Source organism: Phyllostomus hastatus, unplaced genomic scaffold, assembly GCF_019186645.2.
Source record: "Phyllostomus hastatus isolate PE091 unplaced genomic scaffold, TTU_PhHast_1.1 phas_scaffold_60, whole genome shotgun sequence".
Lineage (NCBI taxonomy): Eukaryota > Metazoa > Chordata > Mammalia > Chiroptera > Phyllostomidae > Phyllostomus > Phyllostomus hastatus.
The window spans coordinates 17032382-17056300 of record NW_025334038.1 but is presented as its reverse complement, the minus strand read 5'-3'; the positions used below and the strand labels follow the sequence as shown (position 1 = coordinate 17056300).

Here is a 23919-nt window from a genome sequence, read left to right as displayed (position 1 = left end):
TTGGTTTATAGATCTTTAATAAACATATCTACAGAGCCTAGCAGGATGTTCTTTGCATTTGGTGTTGTGAACCCTGAGAAAGAAGACGCCTACTAAGATGGCCTCCTGATGGCTAACTGGGCTAAAATTTCAAACAAACAAAACAAAACAAACCCCAGAACAGAGCCTAGCAGCCATTTCTACCCAGGGGCCTCTCAAGCAAACTGCATTTCCGGGAGAGAGGCCTGTTTGAGTGGCCTGTCTCTGCACTGATCTCTAACCTACAGCTGTGGCTCTATTCAGACCAATCAGGACAGTGACTTTTGGACAAATCAACTTGCCATGTTGGGTGCCTTCATTTGCATGTTGAGGAAACAGTCATCAGGGACCAGGAGGAGGGACTTCTGTCCAAATAAGCTACTTCCCCTGGGCTTTGAGTCTCGTTCTGGCCGGTGCAGCTCAGTTGATTGGAGTGTCCTCACAGTCCTCTGAAAGGTCGCCTTGTTTCATCCCTGTTCAGGGCACATACTCAGGTTGTGCGTTGGATCCCCATTTGGGGTGCACAAGGAAACTAGTTGACGTCTCTCTCTCTCTTCCTCCCTTCCTCTCTTTGCACAATGAAAAATTGTCCTCGGGTAAGGATTAAAAAGACTGAGTCTTCCGGGCTGAATTTCACTAGAGCAGAAACCAGCAAACCAGTGTAGACTGGTTTGAGGAGACTGGTCACAGCTGAGCTGTTTTTGCACTCAATCAAGTTTCCTTCACCAGCACCCGAAACAAGGGATTCCTGTTGGCGTTGCAATTGCCGCCAATGCCCACCTGGAAGAGAAGGAAAAGGGGCTGAACCCAGCCTAGGGTTTCTCGGGCTGGCTTTCTCAGACAGACCCTAGGGCACAACTCCGGGATACAGTGCGATGAAGACTCCCGGAGCAGCGGGAGGAGTCAGGGCAAAGACCCAGGTCCCCGAGCCTGGCTCTCCGGGTCTCAGCCTGCAGGACGAGTCTGGGCGGGGAAGCGCAGTGTTGGGCAGCACCCAGCTCTCAGCGGTTTCATTTCTGCCTCACAACCTGTGCGGCGTCCTCCGTCCTGGATACTCCTGACGCGGCCCCAAGAGTCGCTCAGAATGGTGTCTGGCTTCCGGAGAACCAATCAGCGTCACCGTCGTCACGGTACCACGCTTCCGCGGACCCAGCAGAACTGGAGAAGCCCCGGACCTCTAGGATGCCGGGCGTGAGGCCCCCAACCGTCCTGCTGCTCTTCGAGGCCCTGGCGCTGACCCGGACCTGGGCTGGTGCGTGCGGAGTCGGGAGGGAAGGGCCTCTGCGGGGGAGGAACGAGGGGACCCGGAGGCAGGGGCGTTTCCGATATCCCCAGCCCCGATACCAGACCCCACCCTACTCACGCCCATCGCGACCCCGACCCCTCTACTTCAGACCCGAGGGTTTCCCGGGCGGGGGGCCGGCGCCGCGAGGAGGGTCACGGGTCTCAGCCCCTCCCCGCCCGCAGGTCTGCACTCCCTGAGGTATTTCTACACCGCCGAGTCCCGGCCCGGCCGCGGGGCGCCCCGCTTCACCGCTGTCGGCTACGTGGACGACACGCAGTTCGTGCGGTTCGACAGCGACGCCGCGAACCCGAGGATGGAGCCGCGGGCGCCGTGGATGGAGGGGCCGTGGGTGGAGCAGGTGGACCCGCAGTACTGGGACGTAGAGACGGGGAATGTTAAGGAAACCGCACAGAATTTCCGACTGAACCTGAACAAACTGCGCTCTCACTACAACCAGAGCGAGGAAGGTGAGCACGCGGGTCCGAGTCCGGTGACAACCCCCATCCCCACGGACGGGCCTGGATCACCCCGACCTTTACCCCGAGGCTGCGGGACTTGCCCAGCCCCTCACCCGGGAGGAGCCCTCTGGGACTTGGACCAGGTTTCATTTTCAGTTCAGGTTTGATCCCCGCGGGACAGGGCAGGGGCGGGGCTGACCTCGGGGCGGGGCCAAGCCTGTAAGACTAACCTCGGGGGGCGGGGCCAGAGCCTCACACCTTCCAGTGGACCTACGGCTGCGAGGTGAAGTCAGACGGCAGCTTCCACCGCGGTTACGACCAGTTCGCGTACGATGGCGCTGACTATATCGCTTTGAACGAGGACCTGAGCTCTTGGACCGCAGCGGACACGGCCGCTCAGATGTCCCGGAACCTATATGAGAAAGTGCATGAGGCGGAGGTCCAGAGGAACTACCTGGAGAGGGAGTGCGTAAAGTGGCTATGCAGATACTTAGAAAAAGGGAATGAGACTCTGCGGCGTTCAGGTACTAGAGGCAGAGGGCCTCTCTCCTCTCCCCTGGGGCTGGGCGTCTACTAAGAGGAGAGAGAAAATGGGATCATACTAGAATAAGACCCTCCTGTGGGTGGGGAGACTGACGATCCAGTACCAGAGAGTGACTCCCACCCCTTTCTCAGGGACAGTTAGGGGTACAGTACAGTCTCTGGGGATGGAGGGGGAGACCAACCATGCAATAACCGATCAGCAAATACCTTAGACCAGGGGTGTCAAACTCATTTTCGGCGGGGTGGGTGGGGGGCGGGTACCACATCAGCCTCCAAGTTGCCTTCAAAGGGCTGAATGTAATTTTAGGACTGTATAAATGAAACTGCTCCTTAATTAGGGGCAGGGAGCCTGGCGCTGCCGCAGGGTAGAAACAAGGTGCCGGACAGGATAAAACAAGATGGAGGCCGGATTCTGCCTGGGAGCCTTGTGTTTGCCACCTGTGCCTTAAACCCTGGCAGTGGGTGCGGGGCCCATGGAGAACTAACTTTCTCTCAGACCTTGTTTGCTGCCCCACGCCCACTCTGTCTGAGGTGTGACCCTGGATTTTCTGAGTCCTTTGGTCTCCACGGAGGTCTGAACCAGAAATCAATTACCTCCCCTCAGAGGCCTGCCTCTTACCCTGGGCTGTGTCATTCTGATTCTAGAACTTTCCAAACACTAGGGGATCATCCCAGATGCCTTATGTCCAGGCTGGTGTCTGGGTTTTGTGTTCCCTTCCCTCACTCCAGTGGTCATGTCCATTCTCAGGATGGTCACATGAGTGCTGCTGGAGTAGCCCATGATGGATGAAAAATTCCTGAATTTTCTGACCCTTCTCCTCAGACCCTCCAGAGGCACGAGTGACCCGCCACCCCACCTCTGAGCGGGAGGCCACCCTGAGGTGCTGGGCGCGGGGCTTCTACCCTGCGGACATCGCCCTGACCTGGCGGCGGGACGGGGAGGACCTGACCCAGGACACGGAGCTGGTGGAGACCAGGCCCACGGGGGACGGGACCTTCCAGACGTGGGCGGCAGTGGTTGTGCCGCGTGGGGAGGAGCAGAGATACACGTGCCACGTGCAGCACGAGGGACTGTGGGAGCCACTGATGCTTGGATGGGGTGAGGAGGGTCCTCCAGGGACTTCAGCGGGGTCAGGGCGGACCCAGGGGGCAGGGCCCTCACCTTCCTGTCCCTTTGCAGAGCCCCCTCCTCAGACCAACACCATCATCATCATCTTGGGTATCACTAGTGGCCTGGTCCTGCTTGGAGCTGTGGCGACTGCAGCTGTGATGTGGGAGAGGAGGCGCTCAGGTAGGAGCGGGTGGGGTCTGAGTTTCTAATCCCACTGTGGGTATTAAGCCCAGGTAGAAGTGTGTCCCACTTCATTAATGAGAAGCACCATCCACATACGTGTACTTGCCCAGTCTGGGGCCCTATTGCTAACACATACTGTTTAGTCAGGCATGTGTGAAAATGAAAGACAAATTTATCATCTTAATGAATCTGGTGATGGGGACCTGCTTCCCAACAGTCACAGGTCAGAAGGGAGGTCCCTGCTGAGGACAGGCCTCCAGGATAGTGGTTGGTCCCAGTCCCTGCACATGAACTTCCCTCAGGTTTCCCGATTCTGCCCTGGGTCTGTAGTCAGAGTTCTGGAAACTTACCCGGGGTCCAGCACTAGGGCTTCCTTTAGGACCTGATGGCCCTGCCTCCTCCCTGGTGTCTCACAGGATGTTTTCTTTCCACAGGTGGAAAAGGAAGGAGCTATGCTCAGGCTGCCAGTGAGTATGAAGGGGGGACCCCTGAGACCCTGTGTAAGCGTAGATTGGAGCCCATGGGGGACCTCCCCCTCCCCCAATAGTTCCTCCTTTAGTCTCCTCTCCTGGGGCTCTGACCACATCCTGTTTTGTGCCACCCCAGGCAGTGACAGTGACCAGGGTTCAGATGTGTGTCTCAAAGCTTGTAAAGGTGAGTCCCTGATGGAGAGGGGGGTTGGGGTAGAGGGGTGGAACTGGGTAATGGAGATTCTCTGGGACATTTTGAGCATCAGGTAGACATTTGAAAATGTTACCACTTAAAGCAACTGACTTAAATTTGTTCGTGGTTATTTTTTTCTACAGCGTGAGACAGCTGCCCTGTCGGGGAATGAGTGATGGAAGGTTTCTCACAAGCATATACCCGCCAGCCCCTGTTTGTGACTTCAGGGACATCTCACTTCTCTTTCTGCAAAGAGCATTTGAATGTCTGTGCTCCCATCAGCATCATGTGAGAAGGTGGGAGGTGGGCCCACCCCACTCACCAGCCCCCCTCCCCACACTCCCCTGCTCCAGCAGAGGTGGGGCGGGGCCCTCCCCATCCCTGTCTGTGCTTCCTAGTGCCCTAAGCTGTAGCTCCTCACTCCCTTATGAAATAAGACTCTGGTTATGAATTTGTTTTTTCACTTTCTGCCATTAAGGGCTGATGGAGCTCAGACAGACTGGGAATCACTATGGTCAGTGACAGAGGAATGGTTTTAAATCCACACTTAAAAGTGTTTTGCATTTTTCTTAGGGAGAAAAATATATTGAGATATAATGTTGGGAGTTACCATGGGATAGAGTCAGGTGGAAGATTTAGGAAGTGGGCCCTGTGTCAGCATAATAAAATCTCTGAGTGCTTGCTCTCTGAAACTGTTCCCCAGATGTATTTCTTGGAATATATCTGGGGAACAGCAAACACTGGAATCCCAATTTTTTATTTACATATAAAGTATATGTATGATATTGGGGTCTAATGTTATTTTGGGGGAAGCCACAGAAGAGGCTCTAGGACACAGCCAGGAACAATCGAGAGGCCAGCCTGGGTCGGGTCCCACACAGGAACCACTGCCTTGCTGCCGGGCACAGATGTCATCGCTAACCGCACTGACCCCTGAGGTGGGACCTGGTCCCTGCTGCTAGGACTGCTGTCTCTACTGCTCTAGCACCTGGACACTTATGCCACTCCTGCCACTCTTGCCAAATGTATTCTGTATAGTCCCAGCCCCTCTGTGTCACCACATCCTGAGTCAGAGTCTGGCATGTGGTCACCTGACTGGTGGGGCCTCATGTTGTGTCTAGAAGCACAAATGTTGGAGAACGTGGGTTTCCCTCTTTTATGGAGGGATGTGGTCTCTGCCTCTGACCAAGACTCTTCATATGTGGAATTCTTTCCATGTAGGAGGGAGTTCAGGTGCTGGGGTGAAGGATGGAAAAAAAAAGACTAATCTTAATTGTTGGAGCAAAGATCTGAGACTGAAATTTCTGATACTTTGCAGGCACTTAGGTTTTGCTGGATGAACAGTGACTAATAAATGCTGTGTTTCTGCTCATTCCCTTGATTTTGTTACTAGGATTCAGCATTTCTCTACTCCAGTTTATACTCTCAGATAAGTGGGTGACTAATAAATGCTCACATGAACAGTGACTAATAAATGCTGTGTTTCTGCTCATTCCCTTGATTTTGTTACTAGGATCCAGCATTTCTCTACTCCAGTTTATACTCAGATAAGTGGGTGGCATTCCTGGGATGGTGAAATGATTACTCAGAACATCTTCTCCCTGCCTTTGTCTCTTAGTGGGTTAGAATACCCAAGTCTGGGAAGTATACCTCTTCCCAAGTCTGGGAATACCCAAGTGCTGTTTACTATTATAGTTTATTATAAATGATACAAGTGAGCAGCCAGATGAAGAAGTATATGGGCTGAGGTAGGGAAGGGTCTCAGTGCAGGAGCCTCTGTCCTCATAAAGTTGGAAAGTGTCACCCCCTTCCATTCCAGCATATGCATGTGTTCACTACTTAAGAAGCTCTTTGAACCACATTAAGAATTCTTGAAGTTTCACTAGGTGGCCGAGACTGATTACATCATTGGCCATTGGCGACTGAAATAGAACTCCAGCTTCTCTCCCTAGAGGTTGGAAGTGAAGCTGAAAGTTCCATCCTGATGGACAAGCTTAGCCTCTCTGGTAACTAGCCAACTAGCCCCCATCCTGAAGCTGTCCAGGACCTTTGGCCAAGTGCCATCTCATTAGCATCCTTGTCACTTAGGAGGTTCCAAGGGTTTCAGGGGCTCTCTGCCAGGAACCAGGGGCAAAGACCAAATATTTTGCATTACACTGCAGGTCTTTGGCTGCAGATTCTTTGTAATAAAGTATTCTAACAGTTTACAGATGCTGGCACATCACTTGAGTCCCACTGAGTCATTAATAAGTAGTACAGTCCCTCCTCCTCTTGCATGAAAATACCTCCCAGAGCCTGGCCCCTCAGGTCTGCAGGCTCCATTTGATCTTGTCAGGGTCCAAAAGCAGGAAAGATCTCAGCTACATATGACTTAATCCTTTCCAGCATCTGCTATAATTGAACAAAGAGACAACATCATGTCTTGCTCACACCCCTTTGAGGTGATGACATAATGTTGGATTTCCTGATTCATTCATTCCCTTACCTACAGCTATTTTTCCTCCTCCCCATGTGTACTACACTTTCTACCCTCGGAAGGGACATGAGCTTTGGCTGCTGACCTGGTCTAGACCACCAGCAGCAGGACCCGTTTAGCATGTGCCTCCCCCTCAGTCCACTCCTGTGCAGAGGGGAAGGTCCCCAGAGCAGGACAAGTAGGCATCTGGCCACCATGGATATAGCTGTGATTACTTTCAGCCCCTTGGGAATCAGCCACAAGGTGAACAACACAATTACATTCTTGCTCAGGAACCATCCCTGTTCCTGGCCTTGGGCATGGTAGCCCCTACTGAGGCTATAGAGTCAGGGGAAGGAAGGAAGGAAGAAAGAAAGGGAGGAAGGGAAGGTGAAATGTAGTCATTCCAATGTCCTCCCCACCTGGGATGAATTGTGTAGTCATACCCGCATCCTCCTACCCCAGACCCACCAGGGAAGAGAGAGGAAACTGCCCAGTGAGGACACCCTTGGAGCCCCTCTCAGATGACCGTGAGCACACACTCATTAAGGAGTATCAGCAGCCCACTGCCTCTCCAGCCCTTCGACACTGTTTAGACAACCAAAATTTCCACGGCCCAAGCCAGTTTTCCACCAAACTATTACTTTGAGAAGGACACCTCTCTGTCCACATCAAATTATTATGGGCTGCAAAGATGTTTTCTGGTTTGAAGCAATGTAACTCAGCAGTCCAACTTGGTGCAGTGTCTGCTGTTTGGGTTCTTATACAGCTTCTGAGCATTTGTATGGACACTGGATAAGCCAAGGCTAGGCCACAGTCAGTGTCTTTTCCTGTCAAGACCCATTTCTAGCTGCCACCCTGCATTTACCAGCATCAGTTTGACTTGCCAGCCATGTTCAATGTCTTTCCACCAGGGCATCTGTCCCCCAGACATCTGCAGTCTCTGTCTCGTTGGTAGACAGAACAATTATTTTTCATATTTTGTGTCTTGGAGGTTGCAAGGTTAATATGTCTAGACTTGGCCCATCTTGTGAAGCCAGGTGGCCAACTCAAGTGAAGACAGCAGGATGTCCACTCATTAGTTCCAATCGCCTTCCAAACCTGGAGTGTATTATAGTGATGGGCATTGACACGTACTGCCTTTAACATACCCTCATGTTCCAACAGTGATTTCAAGAGGACAGTGCACATGTGGGTGTTGTTTTAAAAGGCCAGGTTTCCATTGCTCTTCTGCCCAAACATGTGGCCACTACCTGTGAATTGGCAAAAACCAAACCACAAGGACTTTCATCTTTGTTCAATTCTTCCATTGCTGCTAGGAAAACGGTATGCACTTAAGCTCACTGGCCTGGGCTGTTTTTACCTTCCTTGGTCAGAGCAGCAGCTTTCTAAACACTATATTGTCCATTTACCTTGCAACTGCCATTTATAAACCAAGCAGCTCTTTGTAGGTCAGTTGAGAATGTTTATAGGACACTGTCCAATTGACAATAGGATCCAGCATCTTCTCATGCTGTTCCAAAGTCAGTCCCAGGGGAAAAGAGGCTTCTTGCTCCTGAGTGTATCCTCCTTACATTCACTTCCCTGGGTTCATGATCCTGTATAAACCATTTCCACTTTTTTATGGAACTCTTCTGGGAATTGTCCTCCACATTCAAGTGTTTGTCCAACATTATCCAAGACATCCTGTGTTTCTCAGGTTTCAAGATTGTTTTGCATCCTTTGGTCATAGGAATAATTTCAATTAATGTCCAATAGCAAGCTAACCACTGCCCCTCAAATGGAATTCTCCAGATAAAGTCCCACTAGTCATCCTGAGAGGTGCTCAGAGACTTTGCCTTGCACTTGGCAGCTGCTGCACATGGGCCATGGTGCAGAGATGGTGTCTGCACTGCCCCTGCAGCTTCGCCATATACCGGCTGCATCCCATTTAGCACATCCAGTTCACACGGCTTCAAGGCAGGTTTGCGCCTCTCTCCTACATCACTAGGGAGGGAAGTGCTCCTCTGTCAGACAGGATGTCCTCCCTCAGTAACATTCAAGGAAGGGAGACACAACCTCTTAAAGCTAATTAAATTAAACATTCCAACTTTCATTCTGATTTTCACCTTCATCCTTTCAAATCTTTTGAATATTCTCTCAATCTAACTGCAGCCCACATTCGAGCTTCACCAACAGGTTTTGGTAGCACAGGCACTGGGTTCCTGTGCAAAGGAGCCAGTCTAGGCCATGTGCCCACTCCTCTCCAGCCCTAGACCACTCACCCACTCTTGTGTATACAAGGCACTGGGTCCCCAGCTGGAGATTGAGTCAACTCTGGCTGTTAGTCAATCTTTACCTTGATTAATCTGTCAAACTATTGATTTCCCCAAGTGATTGCAGCTCAGATTTCCTACTGAGATCTTTGCCTTTCTGCTTTTTAAATTCTTTCAAACTGGGCTAAATATACCCATCTTCTTTGGGGCCCTTTAATTTTGGGGGTCCCTTTACTCCCCCCAACCTTCACTGGTGCTATGTATAAGAACTTTGCTTTAATTTATTTTTATTTAATGTTTATTTTATTCTGTGTTGTTTTTTTTTTCAAACAAACAAAAAGCTCTTGCATTAAGAATACAAACAGTAACCTTCCGGAAAGAAATAGTGATGCCTCAGCCTTTCTTGCTGCAGAAAGTGCATATTTTACGGATGATTAAGGCTAACCTGACCTACACACCCAAGGCAAATCAGGAGTGATTCAGATTGTTATCTTTATTTCTCTAGGCTAGGCCTTGAGAATACATTGGGACACTGGGAATGTCCCCTGTGGACAAACAGGAGTCACATACTAAACCTGACAAGCTCAGGAGAGGCCTTTGTGATGGCCTTACAAACTCAGAGACCTAAAGAAGCCACATACTGATAGAGGACTCAAGAGTTGGAAAATTTTAGGTAAATAGTTAATAAGTGTAGTAGGTAATACATATGTTAAAGCTGCTGTTTCAGGAACTGCAGGTATGGCTTACCACTACAAGAGACAGCCGACCTCCTGGGGCACAGCTGGATACATCCGAGCCATTGTGTTCCAGGGGCAGACAGACAACTGCCTGCCTGGGGACAGCTAACTGAATGCTGCAGTTTCTTAATCTAATTTTCCCCAAATTCAAAACCCCTCACCACATTTTGCTCTCTGTTATTAAAAGGCTGGCTTGGAAGGAAATGTAAGATGGTCTGTTAGGGTACAAATGCACTGTCTTCTTAGATCACTGGCCATCTGAATAAAGCACCCATAAAGATTCAATCCCTGTCTCTGCTTATTGGGTCCGGTACATGATAGGCAGCACGAATGCTGGCTTTTCCAGTTTCAATACAATGGCCTGAAATTAAAACTTTCTAACTAAAAGCAGTTCATGGCAGGTAGCCATGTCCTATGCTAGAATCTTCCTAACAAAAGTCAATCTTTACCTTAATTGAGCCTGTCTATTATCTTTTTGCATCTATAATAACACACTTTGGAATGTCAAGGTAACTTCCCTTTTTCCAAACCCCTCACACAACCACTATACCAGAGCAGAGACCACAAGTTCCCTCATTGTTATTGGTATTGTGTTAATTGTTGACTGTTAACTATCCTGTACTTACCAATGTAAAAGAAATATGTGCCTATCATTTTACTTTTTATCCATTCCCAAAGGTTTCCCTTCCCTGCCCCCACCCCCACCTTGCTTTCTCCTGCTTCCCTAGTCTATCACCAATGAATTTCATGTAACTCCCTTATGCCTCCTCTTTTTGTTAGGTAGAATAGATAGGAAAAAAAGGTGGGGACGGGGAGGGATACACGTTCCACACACTGACTCAGCAATCCTTGGAATTCTATGTATCTTTTCTATTACCTGGGAAAGAAAGTCTTTGAAACTGTGCTTTCATCCCAAGGCCCAAAAGGCCCAAATACCTTTGGGTAAACACACCCCCATCCTGGAAAGCTAGCACCACCTTTACCAGTCAATCAATATGTAACTTCTTCACCCTCCCCCATCCCACCAACTATGTAAGTCCTTAGAACAAAGGCTCTTGCTCTTGCCACCCCTGTCCTTGCCTTTCTTCCCTACCTCAGCAAGGCCCTTGCCTGTTCTCTTCCGTGAGAACATATCACCAATAAACCCTGTTTGCATGATAATAGACTTGCTACTTTGTAATTCTTTATCAGTGAGAAAAATCGAGTTTCTGGGAGTTTCTCCTTTAACATTTTGATTGTAATGTATAAAATAAGGCACAAAACTGCCATTTTCTGGAGAATTTTCTCAACATGTTGAAATTTTTGTTAGAAATGCATGAGAGATAGAGACAGGAGGAGCTGGATGATCTGATCCAAGTGCATTTATTTGATGCTGTGCTTATAGGCAGGCTAAGTCTGCACAGACTGCAGCCCTAGGGGGAGGCCACAATGTTTTTTATTTTTTTAAGATTTTATTTATTTTTAGAGAGAGGAAAAGGGAGGGAGAAAGAGAGGGAAACATTAATGTGTGGTTGCCTCTTGCATGCCCCTTATTGGGGACCTGGCTTGCAACCCAGGCATGTGCTCTGACTGGGAATTGAGCTGGTGACCCCTTGGTTCACAGGCCAGTGCTCAGTCCACTGAGTCACACCAGTCAGGGCAAGAATGAGTTTTTTAAATGAAAAAGTCGGGAATTGTGGGGTCATGAAGGAGGGGTTAGTCCTGTTGTTTTAGGCGGTTGCCTCAGGGTTTCAGGATGTGTGTTGGGACAATGAGTTAGGTAGAGGGCTGGGTTGTTCCCAGGTACAGGAAGGTCAGTCTGACCAACAGCCATTATGGCTGGCTCAGATGTCTATTCTGGGAGGTGGGAGAGAGTTTTGCTTAAGCCACAGGTATCGAGAGAGTCGGGATAGCTGAGTCATGAGCAGTCCAGGGGGTTGGAAAACTGGCCTCACTGAGTCATGAGCAGCCTGGCAGGTTGGGAAACTGGACTGTCCCTTTCACTTTTTTTCCTGGCAATTGTCAGTTTGGCTCAAATCAACTCATAAAATTACTTACAGGTTTGTATGTTTCTTATGCTGACACTCCACATGGACTCTTGAGAGTGCTGTAGTGTTTTGTGTTAAGCTTATTCTTTGGTGTACTCAGTGGTAACCAACATGCCTGGTTTTGATGGGGGGACTCAAGAGTAGGAAAATTTTGGTTTTAGATAATAACTAATAAGCTTAGTAATCAATGCATGTAAAAACTATTGTTCCAGGAACTGAAAGTGTTCCCCACTCTGACTCCAGACCACAAGCAGTTCCACCTTTGTGCCCCAGGACTGCAAACAATCAAGATGCTATCTGAGCCATCTTCCTCCAAGGTGAGATGTCTATCACCCAGGACACAGGTAAAGAATCACCAGTCAACAGATGAAAGAATGGTGCAGCTTTTTATCTAACCTTTTCCCTGAATTACAGACCCCTTACTTACACTTTTCTTCTCTTATAAAAATGATCAGTTTGAAATGGAATGTAAGATGGTCTGTGAGGGTACAAACCCTCCATCCTCTCAGATCGCCGGCCATCTGAATAAAGCACTGATAAAGATTCAATCCCTGTCTCTGCTTATTGGTTCTGGTGGTGACAGGCAGCACAAATGCCAACTTTTCTGGTTTTGTGAGGACTCCTCTGGGGCTGGGCTGAACTGCCAACAATGTGGAGCAGTGGTGGGTTTTCCCTGGGTCCATCAGCTTTGGAAGTAGTGTTACTGGAAGCTCAGTTCTTCTTGCTGATGCATAAAGAATTACAGATCAGCAGGATGAAAGTGGATAAGTAAGAGTTTTATTAATATGTTCTCAAATGGGCCCGTCAAGAAAGGCTTAGCCTAGAAGAAGCCACAGCAGAGCCTAGGCTGGGCTGCCTTACCTCACTGGGAAGTCAGAGAAAAGGGGCCTCAGGGACAGGTTCAGGGTATTCGCCTGGGATGAGCTGCCAACTGCCTATTGCCCTAAAGTTTAGGAGACATGTGCCTATGAAGAAAGAAGTGGGGGAGGGAGGAAAAGGAAAAGAGAGATGGTGCCGGCTGCTCCCTGGAGGGAGAGCTAGAGTGCTGGGTCCTTTATCTTGAGGCTTTTAAAAAAAGATTTTATTTAGCCCTGACTAGTGTAGGGCTACAGTGGATCGAGTGTGGGCTACGAACCAAAGGGTTGCCAGTTTGATTCCCAGTCAGGGCACATGCCTGGGTTCCAGGCCAGGTTCCCCAGTGGGGGCCACATGAGAGGTAACCACACTTTGATGTTTCTCTCCCTCTCTTTCTCCCTCCCTTCCCCTATCTCTAAAAAAAAAAAAAAATTTAGCCCTGGTTGGTATAGCTCAGTGGATTGAGCACGGGCTGCAAACCAAAGTGTCACAGGTTCGATTCCCAGTCAGGGTACATGCCTGGGTTGCAGGCCATAACCCCCAGCAACTGCACATTGATGTTTCTCTCTCTCTCTCTCTCTCTCTCTCTCCCTTCCCTCTCTAAAAATAAATAAATAAATTTATTAAAAAAATAAATAAAACAAGATTTTATTTATTTATTTTTAGAGAGGGGAAGAGAGGGAGAAACATCAATGCGCAAGAGGTAACATTGATTGGTTACCTCATGCATGCTTGTAACTGGGGACCTGGCCTGCAACCCAGGCATGTGCCCTGACTGGAAATCGAACTGGTGACCTGTCTGTTTGCAGGCTGGCACTCAATCCACTGAGTCACCCCAGCCATGGCAAGTTTTGAGACTTTTATCTCTTTCTTGCAGGTGGAAATCTTAGGAGAAGTCTCAGGGGAGGGTTTCAGCAGTATATTCATCAGTTCTCCAGCTGTGCCCTTTCAGGGTCGTGGTCTCTTCTAATTGGTCAGCGCCAGGGCAGAGGGACTTTAGTCATAGCAGTTGGTTCTGGTGTCGCCCACCTGGTTTTGCTGCTTTTCTGGGACTGGAACTGAAACGCTTGAGGCATAGATGTTGTCTCTGGGGAGGTGACCTGTGTGACTGTCAGGTGCATGGCCATTGTGCTCAGCCGTCTATCTCAGTTTCCCTATTCCACTTGCCAAGGAGTTTCCCCAGCTTCTTACTGTCTTGTCTCAGGAATTGTTGGCTGTTTCTGATTTGCAATATGTTTTACCAGGAATTCCAAGGAAGTTTAATGGTTTGTCTTACACCCTAAAATAAGAATGATTTTTTAAAAACTTTAAAATTAAAAAATAAAAGATTGCTGGACACTGGGGACAAAAGGATGTGCATTTTATAAGCACGACATAATTGGACTATGTTTAAGTATGTTAAATCTTCCACAGCAGTGCAAACAGGGTGGATAAAAAGCTAGTATCTTTTCAGTATAATTTTTTAAAAGATTTTACTTATTTATTCTTAGATAGAGGGGAAGGAAAGGAGAAAAGTGTCGATTGGTTGCCTCTCACATGAACGCTGACTGGGGACCAGGCCTGCCCTGACCAAGAATTGAACCTGTGACCTTTGGCTTTGTAGGATGATGCCCAACCAACTGAGCTACACCAGTCAGGGTCAATTATATGTTTTCTTGAAAGGAAACAACAAAAACAACTTCCTGTGATTTGTTTGGGATCACTCAGATAATCCAGGATGACCTCCCTATTTTAAGACCCTAAACCCTAATTCATCACCAAAGACCCTTTTGCCATGTAAGGCATCCTCTTCACAGGGTCCAAGGATTTGGGCTGGACATCTTGTTCTGCTCCATTTGTTTTGATGGTCAAAGAGCAATGTGGGCTCACATAGGGAACAGACAGCAAACCAAGGTTTGATATTCTCCACCAGTGGTCTCAAGTCTCCTCACATTAGAAGAATCCAGAAAGCTTTTTAAAGAGACTGACATCAGTGCCACCCAGAGATTCTAATTTACTTTTATGTTGAGTGGAAAGCAGGAATTGCAAGTTTTCAGAAGCTTCTAATCTGCTGTACGCTGTATCCCTAACCCTTCTAGGAGTATTTGGTTCTGGGAGATATGGGCTTTTTGCCTTTTTAAAATTTATTTACAATGGACATGTAACATTGTATTCATTTTACATGTAAGACATAATGATCTGATATATCATTATATCAAATAACCAGAGTAAGTTTAGTTAATGTCTACCACCACACATAGCCGGAATTTTTTTCATGTGATGAGAACTTTTAATATCTATTTTCTTAGTAATTTTCAAATATGCAATACAGTATTATTAATTATAGTCACCCTGCTGTACATCACATCTCTAGGACTTATCTTGTTACTAGAAGTTTGTACTTTTTGACTATCTCCATTCATTCCCCTGACACTGACACCCCACCTGTGGCAACCACCAGCCTCTTCTCTGTATCTGTGTTTTTTTTAAAGATTCTACATACAAATGAGATTATACAATGTTGCCTTTCACTGCCTGACTTCTTTCTTTCTTCTTTTATAAATATATTTTATTGATTATGCTATTACAGTTTTCCCATTTTTCCCCCTTTATCCCCTTTCTGCCCTGACCCCCCAACCCTCCAGCATTTCCCCCTGCCCCACTTAGTTCATGTCCATGGGTTGTACATATAAGTTGTTTGAGTTCTCTGTTTCCTGTACAATTTTTGACCTCTCCCCATCTATTTTATGCCTACCAATTATGCTTCTTCCTCCCTGTACCTTTCCCTCCTATTTCTCCCTTCCCCCTCCCCACTGAAAACCCTCCATGTGATCTCCATTTCTCTGATTCAGTTCCTGTTCCAGTTGTTTGCTTAGTTCTTGTTTTCATTGTTTTTCTTTTTTTTAGGTTCAGTTGTTGATAGTTATTATGAGTTTGTTGTCATTTTACTGTTCATATTTTTTATCTTCTTTTTCTCAGATAAGTGCCTTTAACATTTCATATAATAAGGGCTTGGTGTTGATGAACTCCTTTAACTTGACCTTATCTGAGAAGCGCTTTATCTGCCCTTCCATTCTAAATGCTAGCTTTGGTGTATAGAGAAATCTTGGATGTAGGTCCTTGCCTTTCATGACTTCAAGTACTTCTTTCCAGCCCCTTCTTGCCTGCAAGGTTTCTTTTGAGAAATCAACTGATAGTCTTATGGGAACTCCTTTGTAGGTAACTGTCTCCTTTTTTCTTGCTGCTTTTAAGATTCTCTCTTTGTCTTTAATCTTGGGTAACTTAATGATGATGTGCCTTGGTGTGTTCCTCCTTGGGTCCAACATCTTTGGGACTCTCTGAGCTTTCTAGACTTCCTGGAAGTATATGTACTTCACCAGCTTGGGGAAGTTTTCCTTCATTACTTGTTTAAATAAGTTTTCAATTTCTTGCTGTTTTCTTCTCCTTCTGGCACCCCTATAATTTGGATATTGGAACATTTAAAGTTGTCCCAGAGGTTCCTAAATCTCTCTTCATTTTTTTGAAATCTTGTTTCTTCATTATGTTCCAGTTGGATGTTTATTTCTTCCTTTTGTTCCAAATCATTGCTTTGACTCCTGGTTTCCTTCCTGTCACTGTTGGTTCCCTGAATATTTTGCTTTATTTTATTTTGGGTATCTTTTATTTGTTCTTTCATTTTTCGACCAAGCTCAGTCAGTTATGTGAGCATTTTGATTACCAAGGCTTTAAATTCTCCATCGGATAAGTTGGCTATCTCCTCATCACTTAGCTCTCTTTCTGAAGTTTTGCTCTGTTCTTTCATTTGGACCCTATTTCTTTGTCTTGGCATACCTGTTAAGTTATAAGGGGCAGGGCCTCAGGTATTCGCCCTTGTACTGCAGCCCTCCTTGATTCCCTCTCGTGTTGGCTTTGGGGGAGGGGCCAGAGAGGGAACAAAGCAGCTCTCCTGCTTGTCTCTAGCCCCACTTTCCAATGTACTCTCATGTGAGACTGGGAGTTTCTCCCACTGCAGCAACTGCCATAGTCCACAGTCAGCTCCGAGTCTCAGTTTCCTGTTCAGTCAGCCCCACACATGGTCTGCCACCTCGCCACAGGTTCTCTCTGTCTTCCACCTGACCAGTCTGGTTCTTCTGTTTGACTATTTCTTTTATTCCTTGATTGTCAGAGTTCCATGCAGTTTGATTTTCTGGCACTCCTGGTTGTTTCTTGATTTTAGATTAGTTGTTATCCTCCTTTTGGTTGTGCGAGGAAGTGAAGGATTTCTACCTAGCCTCCATCTTGGTTGGACTGTGTAACTTATTTCACTTAGCATAATGCCCTCAAGGTTCATCGATGTTGATGCAAATGGCAGGATTCCTTTTTTATGGCTGAATAACATTCCAGTGTGTGTGTGTGTGTGTGTGTGTGTGTGTGTGTGTGTGCAGCATATCTATGTCAATTTATCCACTAATGGACAATTAGGTTGTTTTGATAGCTATTATAAATAATGCTGCAATAAACTCGAAGGTGCATATATCTTTTTTTTTAATCCTTACCCAAGCACATGCTCATTGATTTTAGAAAGAGGGGAAGGGAGGGATTAAGAAAGGAGAGCAACATTGATGTGAGAGTTTGGGGGACTGGTTTGTTTTAGTCTGGCAAATGTGACTCAGCTCTGTATGGAAAACCTACAGAAGCGAAGTGGTGGGCAGGAGCCAGAGCTTCAAACCGAGTTTTCCCATGGGAATCAGACCTAGAAAATATGTACAGACTGTTATGGCTTGCTCTTGCTAAAACTCCATCACCCTGGTCTCAAACAACAAATGAGTATTGTCTATCTTCAAGGTAATTTCCAAAGCCTGTGTGAATTCTCCCAAGGACAGAGTTAATCAGCTCGCTGCCATTCCCCTCTGCATGTTATTTTAATTTCCTTGACTGTGCCTAAAATGTAGACAATGGTATTCTATGTAATAGATTATAAATCTTTCTTTGATATAAGACCCAAGAAAAACAATAAAAGCCTGTCTAGGCAAGGGTCAGGGCGTTCTCCTCTTGAGGGAGTGGCCAAGGCATTCATAGGCACTCTCCCCTTGAGAGAGTAGCTGTGCCGTCCCCTTTTTCTCCACAGGATTGCTGTAGCCTGTGCATTTATTCTCATCTTCAGTCATAACAGGCAGACTCTGCTGGCCAGAGTCTGCCACATGAGAGAGAAACGTGGATCGGTTGCTTCCTGTACATGCCCCAACCTGTGTGCCTCAATCAGGGACTGAACTTGCAACTCAGGCATGTGCCCTGAAGTGGAGATCAGACCTGCAACCTTTGTTACAGGACTGCACACCAACCAACTGAGCAACACTGCCCAAGGCTGAAGGTTCATATATTTTTTTGAGTTAGTGTTTTTGTTTCCTTCAGATAAATACCCAAACGTGGAATTGCTGGATCATACGGCAGTTCTATTTTTAATTCGTTCAGGAACCACCATACTGTTTCCCACTATGGCTGCACGAATTTACATTCCACCCAACAGTGCACCAGGGTTCCTTTTTCTCTACATCCTTGCCAACTTTGTTGCTCTTTTTTTAAAAAATGGTAACCATTCTAACAGGTATGAAGTGAAATCTTGTAGTTTTGCTTTGCATTTCCTTGATGATTAGTGATGTTGAGCATCTTTTTATGTATCTATTGATAATCTGTATTACTTCCTTGGAAATATGTTACTTGGTGCCCCTGCACTTGGCCCACTACCAGAGGAGCACCTACAGCCAGGAGTGCAGGCAGCACACCCTGCGACTGCAAATCAGGAGTTGCACAGCACCGTCCCTTTTTCCAGCAGCCCCACCTCCTTCTGCAGAATCGAGCTCAGTAGAACTTTGTTGTTTTGCCTTCTACTATGGGGGGAGAGAAGCAGACATCAGTGGAAATGAGAATAAAATAAAGAATATCAAAAGAAAAATGATTCTCTCAATGCTGAATGTCTCAACTGTAATTGTTGTATTTTGGGAATATATCAACAGCCCAGAAGGCTCCTTCTTGTGAATAGATCACTCAAAAAACCCAGAAGTTGGTGACAACGGTGATCAGAAGATCTGGTGGTTTCCAAGCTGGTTTAAAATGGGACCTGCAATTACCAAGAGGAAGAAGAAGACATAGACAAAAACAAACAAACAAACAAACAAACAAAACCCCCCAAAACCAACCAAAACTAACAAAGAAAGGTAGAAAACAAAAATGAGCTTCAGCTAATCAGACTGGTTTAAACCACAGAAATGGCCAGAGGTGACAGTGATAGGATAGAAGTCATTGGTTTTGTGAGAAGGCACATACACTGAGCCATCTTAGAAAATCATTATGGCAAACAGAAAATTATTGTGGGTTTGATGGGTTTTGCTATCAGAAGAAGAGGGGACAAGGGAGTCATGATGCAGATTCACTTGATGCTGGTGTTTCCAAAAAGAACAGAACATTGCCTACCACCCTGATACAGAGAGATCTGATCAGATCACTAGGAAGAACTAAGAAGGGGCCATAGGAGGAGTTTGTTGAGGCAATGCTAAACAGTCTAGAACAGGATTGGCTGAGAAGCTGAATGCCTCCAGAGTGCATACAATTATGGGTGAGAAGGTTTGAAATAAAAGAAGAGCTCTTGGGCTTTTGGTGAGGGGGTGGGTGCTGGCTCTCTGTGGCTCTCAGGCTCCCTCCCTCAAGGAAGCCTGGGTGATTGTGCTGCAGCTGCCTGCATTTCCCAATAGACTGTATTTTGGATGGGAAGGAACTCCCAGCACAGCGTAGGACAGGACTGGCCTGGCAGAGGGTGGCAGGGTTATTCTTTGGGTGTTCTAGAGGGGATGAGCTCTGAGACAGAAGCCTGCCATTCTTCCAACACCATGTGCCTTTTGTATCTCATTTTGTTTTAGTTTGTAAACTAACCCTGTAAAAATAAGATAACTGAAAACTAACAAGGAATGATAGGAGAATTCAGGTGTTAAAGAGTTTAGCCTTAATTGATAGGCCTAAGTGACAAATGCATGTGGAAAGCTATTATTCCAAAATTGTGAAGCTTTTAAATAAAGACTCCTTTCCTTTATTACGAAACTTCTGCCTCTGGAATTTTGCCTAGAGGATAGCGGTGGGCAGCAGGACCCCGATTGCTGTCGTAGATCCCAATCGGTGTTTGGTAACAATCCCACAATGACTTGAACTAATAGTTGTGTTGACAAAACACCCATTAAGAATTTCTATTTAAGAATTTTTATTTAAGAATTTATTTAACCCAAGCTAATGACAATTGCAGGGAAGCAAGACCTCTAAAGGTCTGGAGAATAATAGATTTGCAGTTTCTTTTATGCGTTTGAAATTAGGGGATGTATGGAACATTGCATGGAGGTGGGAGAGAGCAAGGAGGGGACTGGATTACAAGATAGTTAATATTATGTGCTTTCTTGAGGGTGGTACTCTTATTTCAAAGGTGTGTTAATCTAGGTGCACAGAAACAATGGACAGGGCTTGCTTAAGGCAAATATAATCCTTTTACTGAAGTATTTGTATGCCTGTGGTGTGACTGCCTACCATGACCTGCCCAGTTAGGAATTTATGAGATCACCTTGTGAGGTTAAATTCCATAGAATCCCACACCTCCCTTTTTTTGTCCACAGCTGCAACTCCACAAAGCTAAAGAGTAAATGGCATATCCTGGTGAAAGCCCTGTGTATCTCTGGTCTGAGGCAGGAGAAGACTGATTTGGTCCTCTGAATGCAAACTTAAAAAAACGAAAATTACCTGATGATTTTTCTGCTTCTATTGTGATTATGATTTTTATCCTTCATTTTGTATCATGTGATTGGTTTGCAGATGTTAGATCATCCCTGCATCCCACTCAATCATATTGTTAAATTTGGTTTGCTAATATTTTGTTAAGGATTAAAAAGAGAAGAAAATAATATAGAAAGCAGCAAGAGGAAAAAGAAGACACCTTATAGAAATAATAAGAATGAGATCAGTTTTTACACTGGAAACAATGCAAATTAGATGACCAATGAACAGTGTCTTTAATACACTGAAAGGAAAATGCTGTCAAAGTAGAATTGTCTTCCCCCCCAAAATATTTTTCTAATTAAAGCATTTCTGACATTCAAAGGATGAAAGAATTTAGAGCTGCATTATAAGTTTGAATGTTTAATGAATGAATGTTTAAGTCCTTCATGTGAAAAGAAAATGATAATGTATGAAAATATATCATCAAGTAACAGCAATGGTAACTACATGGACAGATATGAAAGATGTTTTTCTTAGTATTCAAATCTCTTTACAGGACAATTGTATGGACTTCACCAGAAATGGTGGAGTTGAGAACTGCCAAAACCTACCCCTCCAGCAAAGTAACTATTAACTTGAACAAAACTGTCAGGATCAATTTTTTGTGAATTCTAGAATCTAATAAAATAAAAACAAGAGGAGTTCTTAACAAAGAAAAAAATATCAGTTTTGTAAGAAAGCACTTTGGCAGTTTTGGTCACCCACCTATGAACACCACCGCCTTCCATCAGCTCTGAGGCAACAAAGGGGATGGTGGCCCACATTTCTGGTCCCGCTTCCTGATACAAGAGAAGACAACATGACCATATTCTTTTAGAATTGTGGTTGTGTGCTTTGTCATGTCAGATGGCTCCTCAGGGATCAGCTCAGAGCTTTGCCTTTGTTTCGCATCCCACCCCTGGGAACTTCACCAGGGCTGGAGTGGTTCCATTGCAGTGCTTTGTTTTTTGAAGTCATGTACTAGGCATGACTGCCTGGGGCAAAGGATAACAAATTTGGCAAGCAGCAGTCAGACTTGTCAAAGTTTAGGAAGGTAGAGGCTGGAGAAGGAATAAAGGCTCCAATCTCCCACATAAACAGGAATTTAAATGATCACAGGAATGCCCAAGGCTAAACATGCTGAAAACAGACCTGAGATGGCTAGCTTTCCACTCTGGCTGATGTTTAGGTCCTGTGTAAGCAGGAAAGGAAAGCTAAGGTGGAGTAAAAAACAACCCAATTAAGCACCGAAGGAGTTCCCTAATTCAAAGCCAATCTGCCACATCTGGAAGAATTTTGTATTTATTTTTTTAACTCTTTATGTTAAAGGAAACCTCTGTAAAATTTCTAAATGACCACTGAGTTAATGGAATAGAGATTTTAGTTACTAAGGATGAAAAAGTACAGTCTTTAAAAGAAATAGCTAAGGACCCCTGGCTGTTGTGGCTCAATGGATTGAACACCAGCCTGCACAAACCAAAGGGTTGCCAGTTTGATTCCCAGTCAGGGCACATGCTTGGGTTGTGAGACAAGTCGTGCCCCCAGTAGGGGGCATGCAAGAAGCAACCACACATTTATGTTTCTCTCCCTCTCTCCTTCCCTTCCCCTCTCTCTAAAAATAAATAGACAAAATATAGAAAACAAACAAAAAAATAGCTAAGGAAAGTCACTCAGCAAAGAAACACTGACTCACAATGAGCAGCAAGAAGAGACTCTAGGAGAGGAAGGAATATGATTCCCAAAGTTACCCCTTATAATATTCCAAATGTCCAGTTTACAGTGAAAAATTATGAGGTTTACAAAGAAACAAGAAAGCATCCCATTCAAAGGAAAATAAATAAATAAATAGACACTGTTCCTGACAAAGTCATTACCTGCATTAGACAAAGACTTTACACTGATAAATTAAATATTTCAAAAACCTAAAGAAAACCAAGAGAAAAATTTCTTACCAAATAGACTATCAATAAATGGATAGAAATTACAATAAGTAACCTGTTAGAAACTTTAGATCTGAAAAGCACAATAAATAAAGTTTATAATTTACTAGAAGTGTTTAACATCATATTCAAAGTCAGAAGAAAGAATCAGTTGAACCAGAAGATAGGTCATTTACGTTTTCAAGTCTGAGGAGAAAAGAAGAAAAATTTTTTAAGATGTAAACAGAATCACAGGCACTTATAGAACATGATCAAACAGGCCAATCTAGGCAGGATTCATCAGGGAGAAGAATCAGTAAATCAAAGATAGGTCAATTAAAATGGTTGAATGAGAATACAAAATAAAAAAATAGGGACAAATAAACAAATCCTATAAAACCTTGGGATACCATCAGATATAATATATGCATAATAGGAGTCCCAAAAGTAGAGAAGAAATAGAAAAAGTAATAATATTTGAAGAAATAAGAGTGCAAACTTCCAAAATTTGATAAAAGACATGAATCTACACATTGAAGAAGCTCAATAAACTTTAAGAAGGATACACCTAAAGAAATCCATACTAAGATACATAATAATCACACTGTTCAAAGAAACAATTTTGATAGCAACAAGTAAGAAATAACTCATCATCTACATGAGATTTTTCTTAATATTAGCAGCTGATTTCTTTTCAGAAACCACTGGGGTGGTGAACAAAATTGGTAAAGTGGTCAATGGGCACAAACTTCCAGTTATAAAATAAATAAATCCTGGGGATATAATGTACAGCACAGTGACTATAGTTAATAATACTGTACTATATATATTTGAAAATTACTAAGAGAGTAGATCTTAAAAGTTCTCATCACAAGAAAAAAATTGTAACTATGTGATAATGATAATTAGCCTTATTGTGGTGATCATTTTGCTGTATGTACAAATATCAAATCATTGTGTTGTACATCTTAAACTGATGATGTTATATGCAAATTATGTCTCAAAAAAGGAACAACTGACAAGAAAGGAGATAGTACCATTTTTAAAGTATATTTTATTGATTATGCTATTACAGTTGTCTCATTATTTTCTCCCCTTTATGCCCCTCCACACTGCACTCTCCCTCCCTCCAGGATCACCCCCACTAGTTCATGTCCATGGGTCACACATATAAGTTATTTGGCTTCTCCATTTCCTATACTATTCTTAACCTCCCCCTGTCTATTTTGTACCTACCATTTATGCTTCTTATTCTCTGTACCTTTTCTTCCATTCTCCTCCTCTCCCTCCCCACTGATAACCCTCCATGTGATCTCCATTTCTGTGATTCTGTTCCTGTTCTAGTTGTTTGCTTAATTTGTTTTTATTTTTGTTTTTTAGGTTTAGTTTTGATAGTTGTGAGTTTGTTGTCATTTTGCTGTTCATAGTTTTGATCATCCTCTTTTTCTTAGATAAGTCCATTGAACATTTCATATAATAAGGGCTTGGTGATGATGAATTCCTTTAACTTGACCTTATCTGAGAAGCACTTTATCTGTCCTTCCATTCTACATGATAGCTTTGCTGGATAGAGTAATCTTGGATATAGGTCCTTGCCTTTAATGAATTCAAATACTTCTTTCCAGCCCCTTCTTACCTGTAAAATTTCTTTTGAGAAATCA

At 44.8% G+C, this 23919-nt stretch overlaps 2 protein-coding genes across 3 annotated transcripts; both read left to right on the top strand.

Moving 5' to 3' along the window:
• The first annotated feature begins 1109 nt into the window (after nucleotides 1-1109).
• On the top strand, nucleotides 1110-5736 carry LOC123810292 (patr class I histocompatibility antigen, A-126 alpha chain-like). Of its 2 annotated transcripts, XM_045825901.1 has the most exons (8): nucleotides 1110-1270; nucleotides 1486-1770; nucleotides 2010-2285; nucleotides 3128-3403; nucleotides 3485-3595; nucleotides 4033-4065; nucleotides 4205-4252; nucleotides 4405-5736. In XM_045825901.1, the coding sequence occupies exons 1-8, from the start codon at nucleotides 1201-1203 to the stop codon at nucleotides 4407-4409; spliced, it is 1104 nt and encodes a 367-aa protein (XP_045681857.1). In that variant the 5' UTR covers nucleotides 1110-1200; the 3' UTR covers nucleotides 4410-5736. The 2 variants fall into 2 exon arrangements, with proteins under 2 accessions (XP_045681857.1, XP_045681858.1); XM_045825902.1 differs by lacking the exon at nucleotides 3128-3403.
• Nucleotides 5737-12057: 6321 nt separating this feature from the next.
• Nucleotides 12058-18754, top strand: GGTA1 (glycoprotein alpha-galactosyltransferase 1 (inactive)). Its single transcript, XM_045825913.1, is given in 3 exon segments — nucleotides 12058-12079; nucleotides 18400-18654; nucleotides 18657-18754. Coding segments are annotated over 3 exon segments (375 nt in total).
• The last annotated feature ends 5165 nt before the right edge of the window (nucleotides 18755-23919 follow it).

Excerpts from the sequence above, each read along its gene's own strand:
- LOC123810292 (XM_045825901.1), top strand. The coding sequence starts at position 1,201 with ATGCCGGGCGTGAGGCCCCCAACCGTCCTGCTGCTCTTCGAGGCCCTG. Across the intron at positions 1,271-1,485 it reads GCTGACCCGGACCTGGGCTG|GTCTGCACTCCCTGAGGTAT; the intron begins GTGCGTGCGGAG and ends CCCCGCCCGCAG. Across the intron at positions 3,404-3,484 it reads GCCACTGATGCTTGGATGGG|AGCCCCCTCCTCAGACCAAC; the intron begins GTGAGGAGGGTC and ends GTCCCTTTGCAG.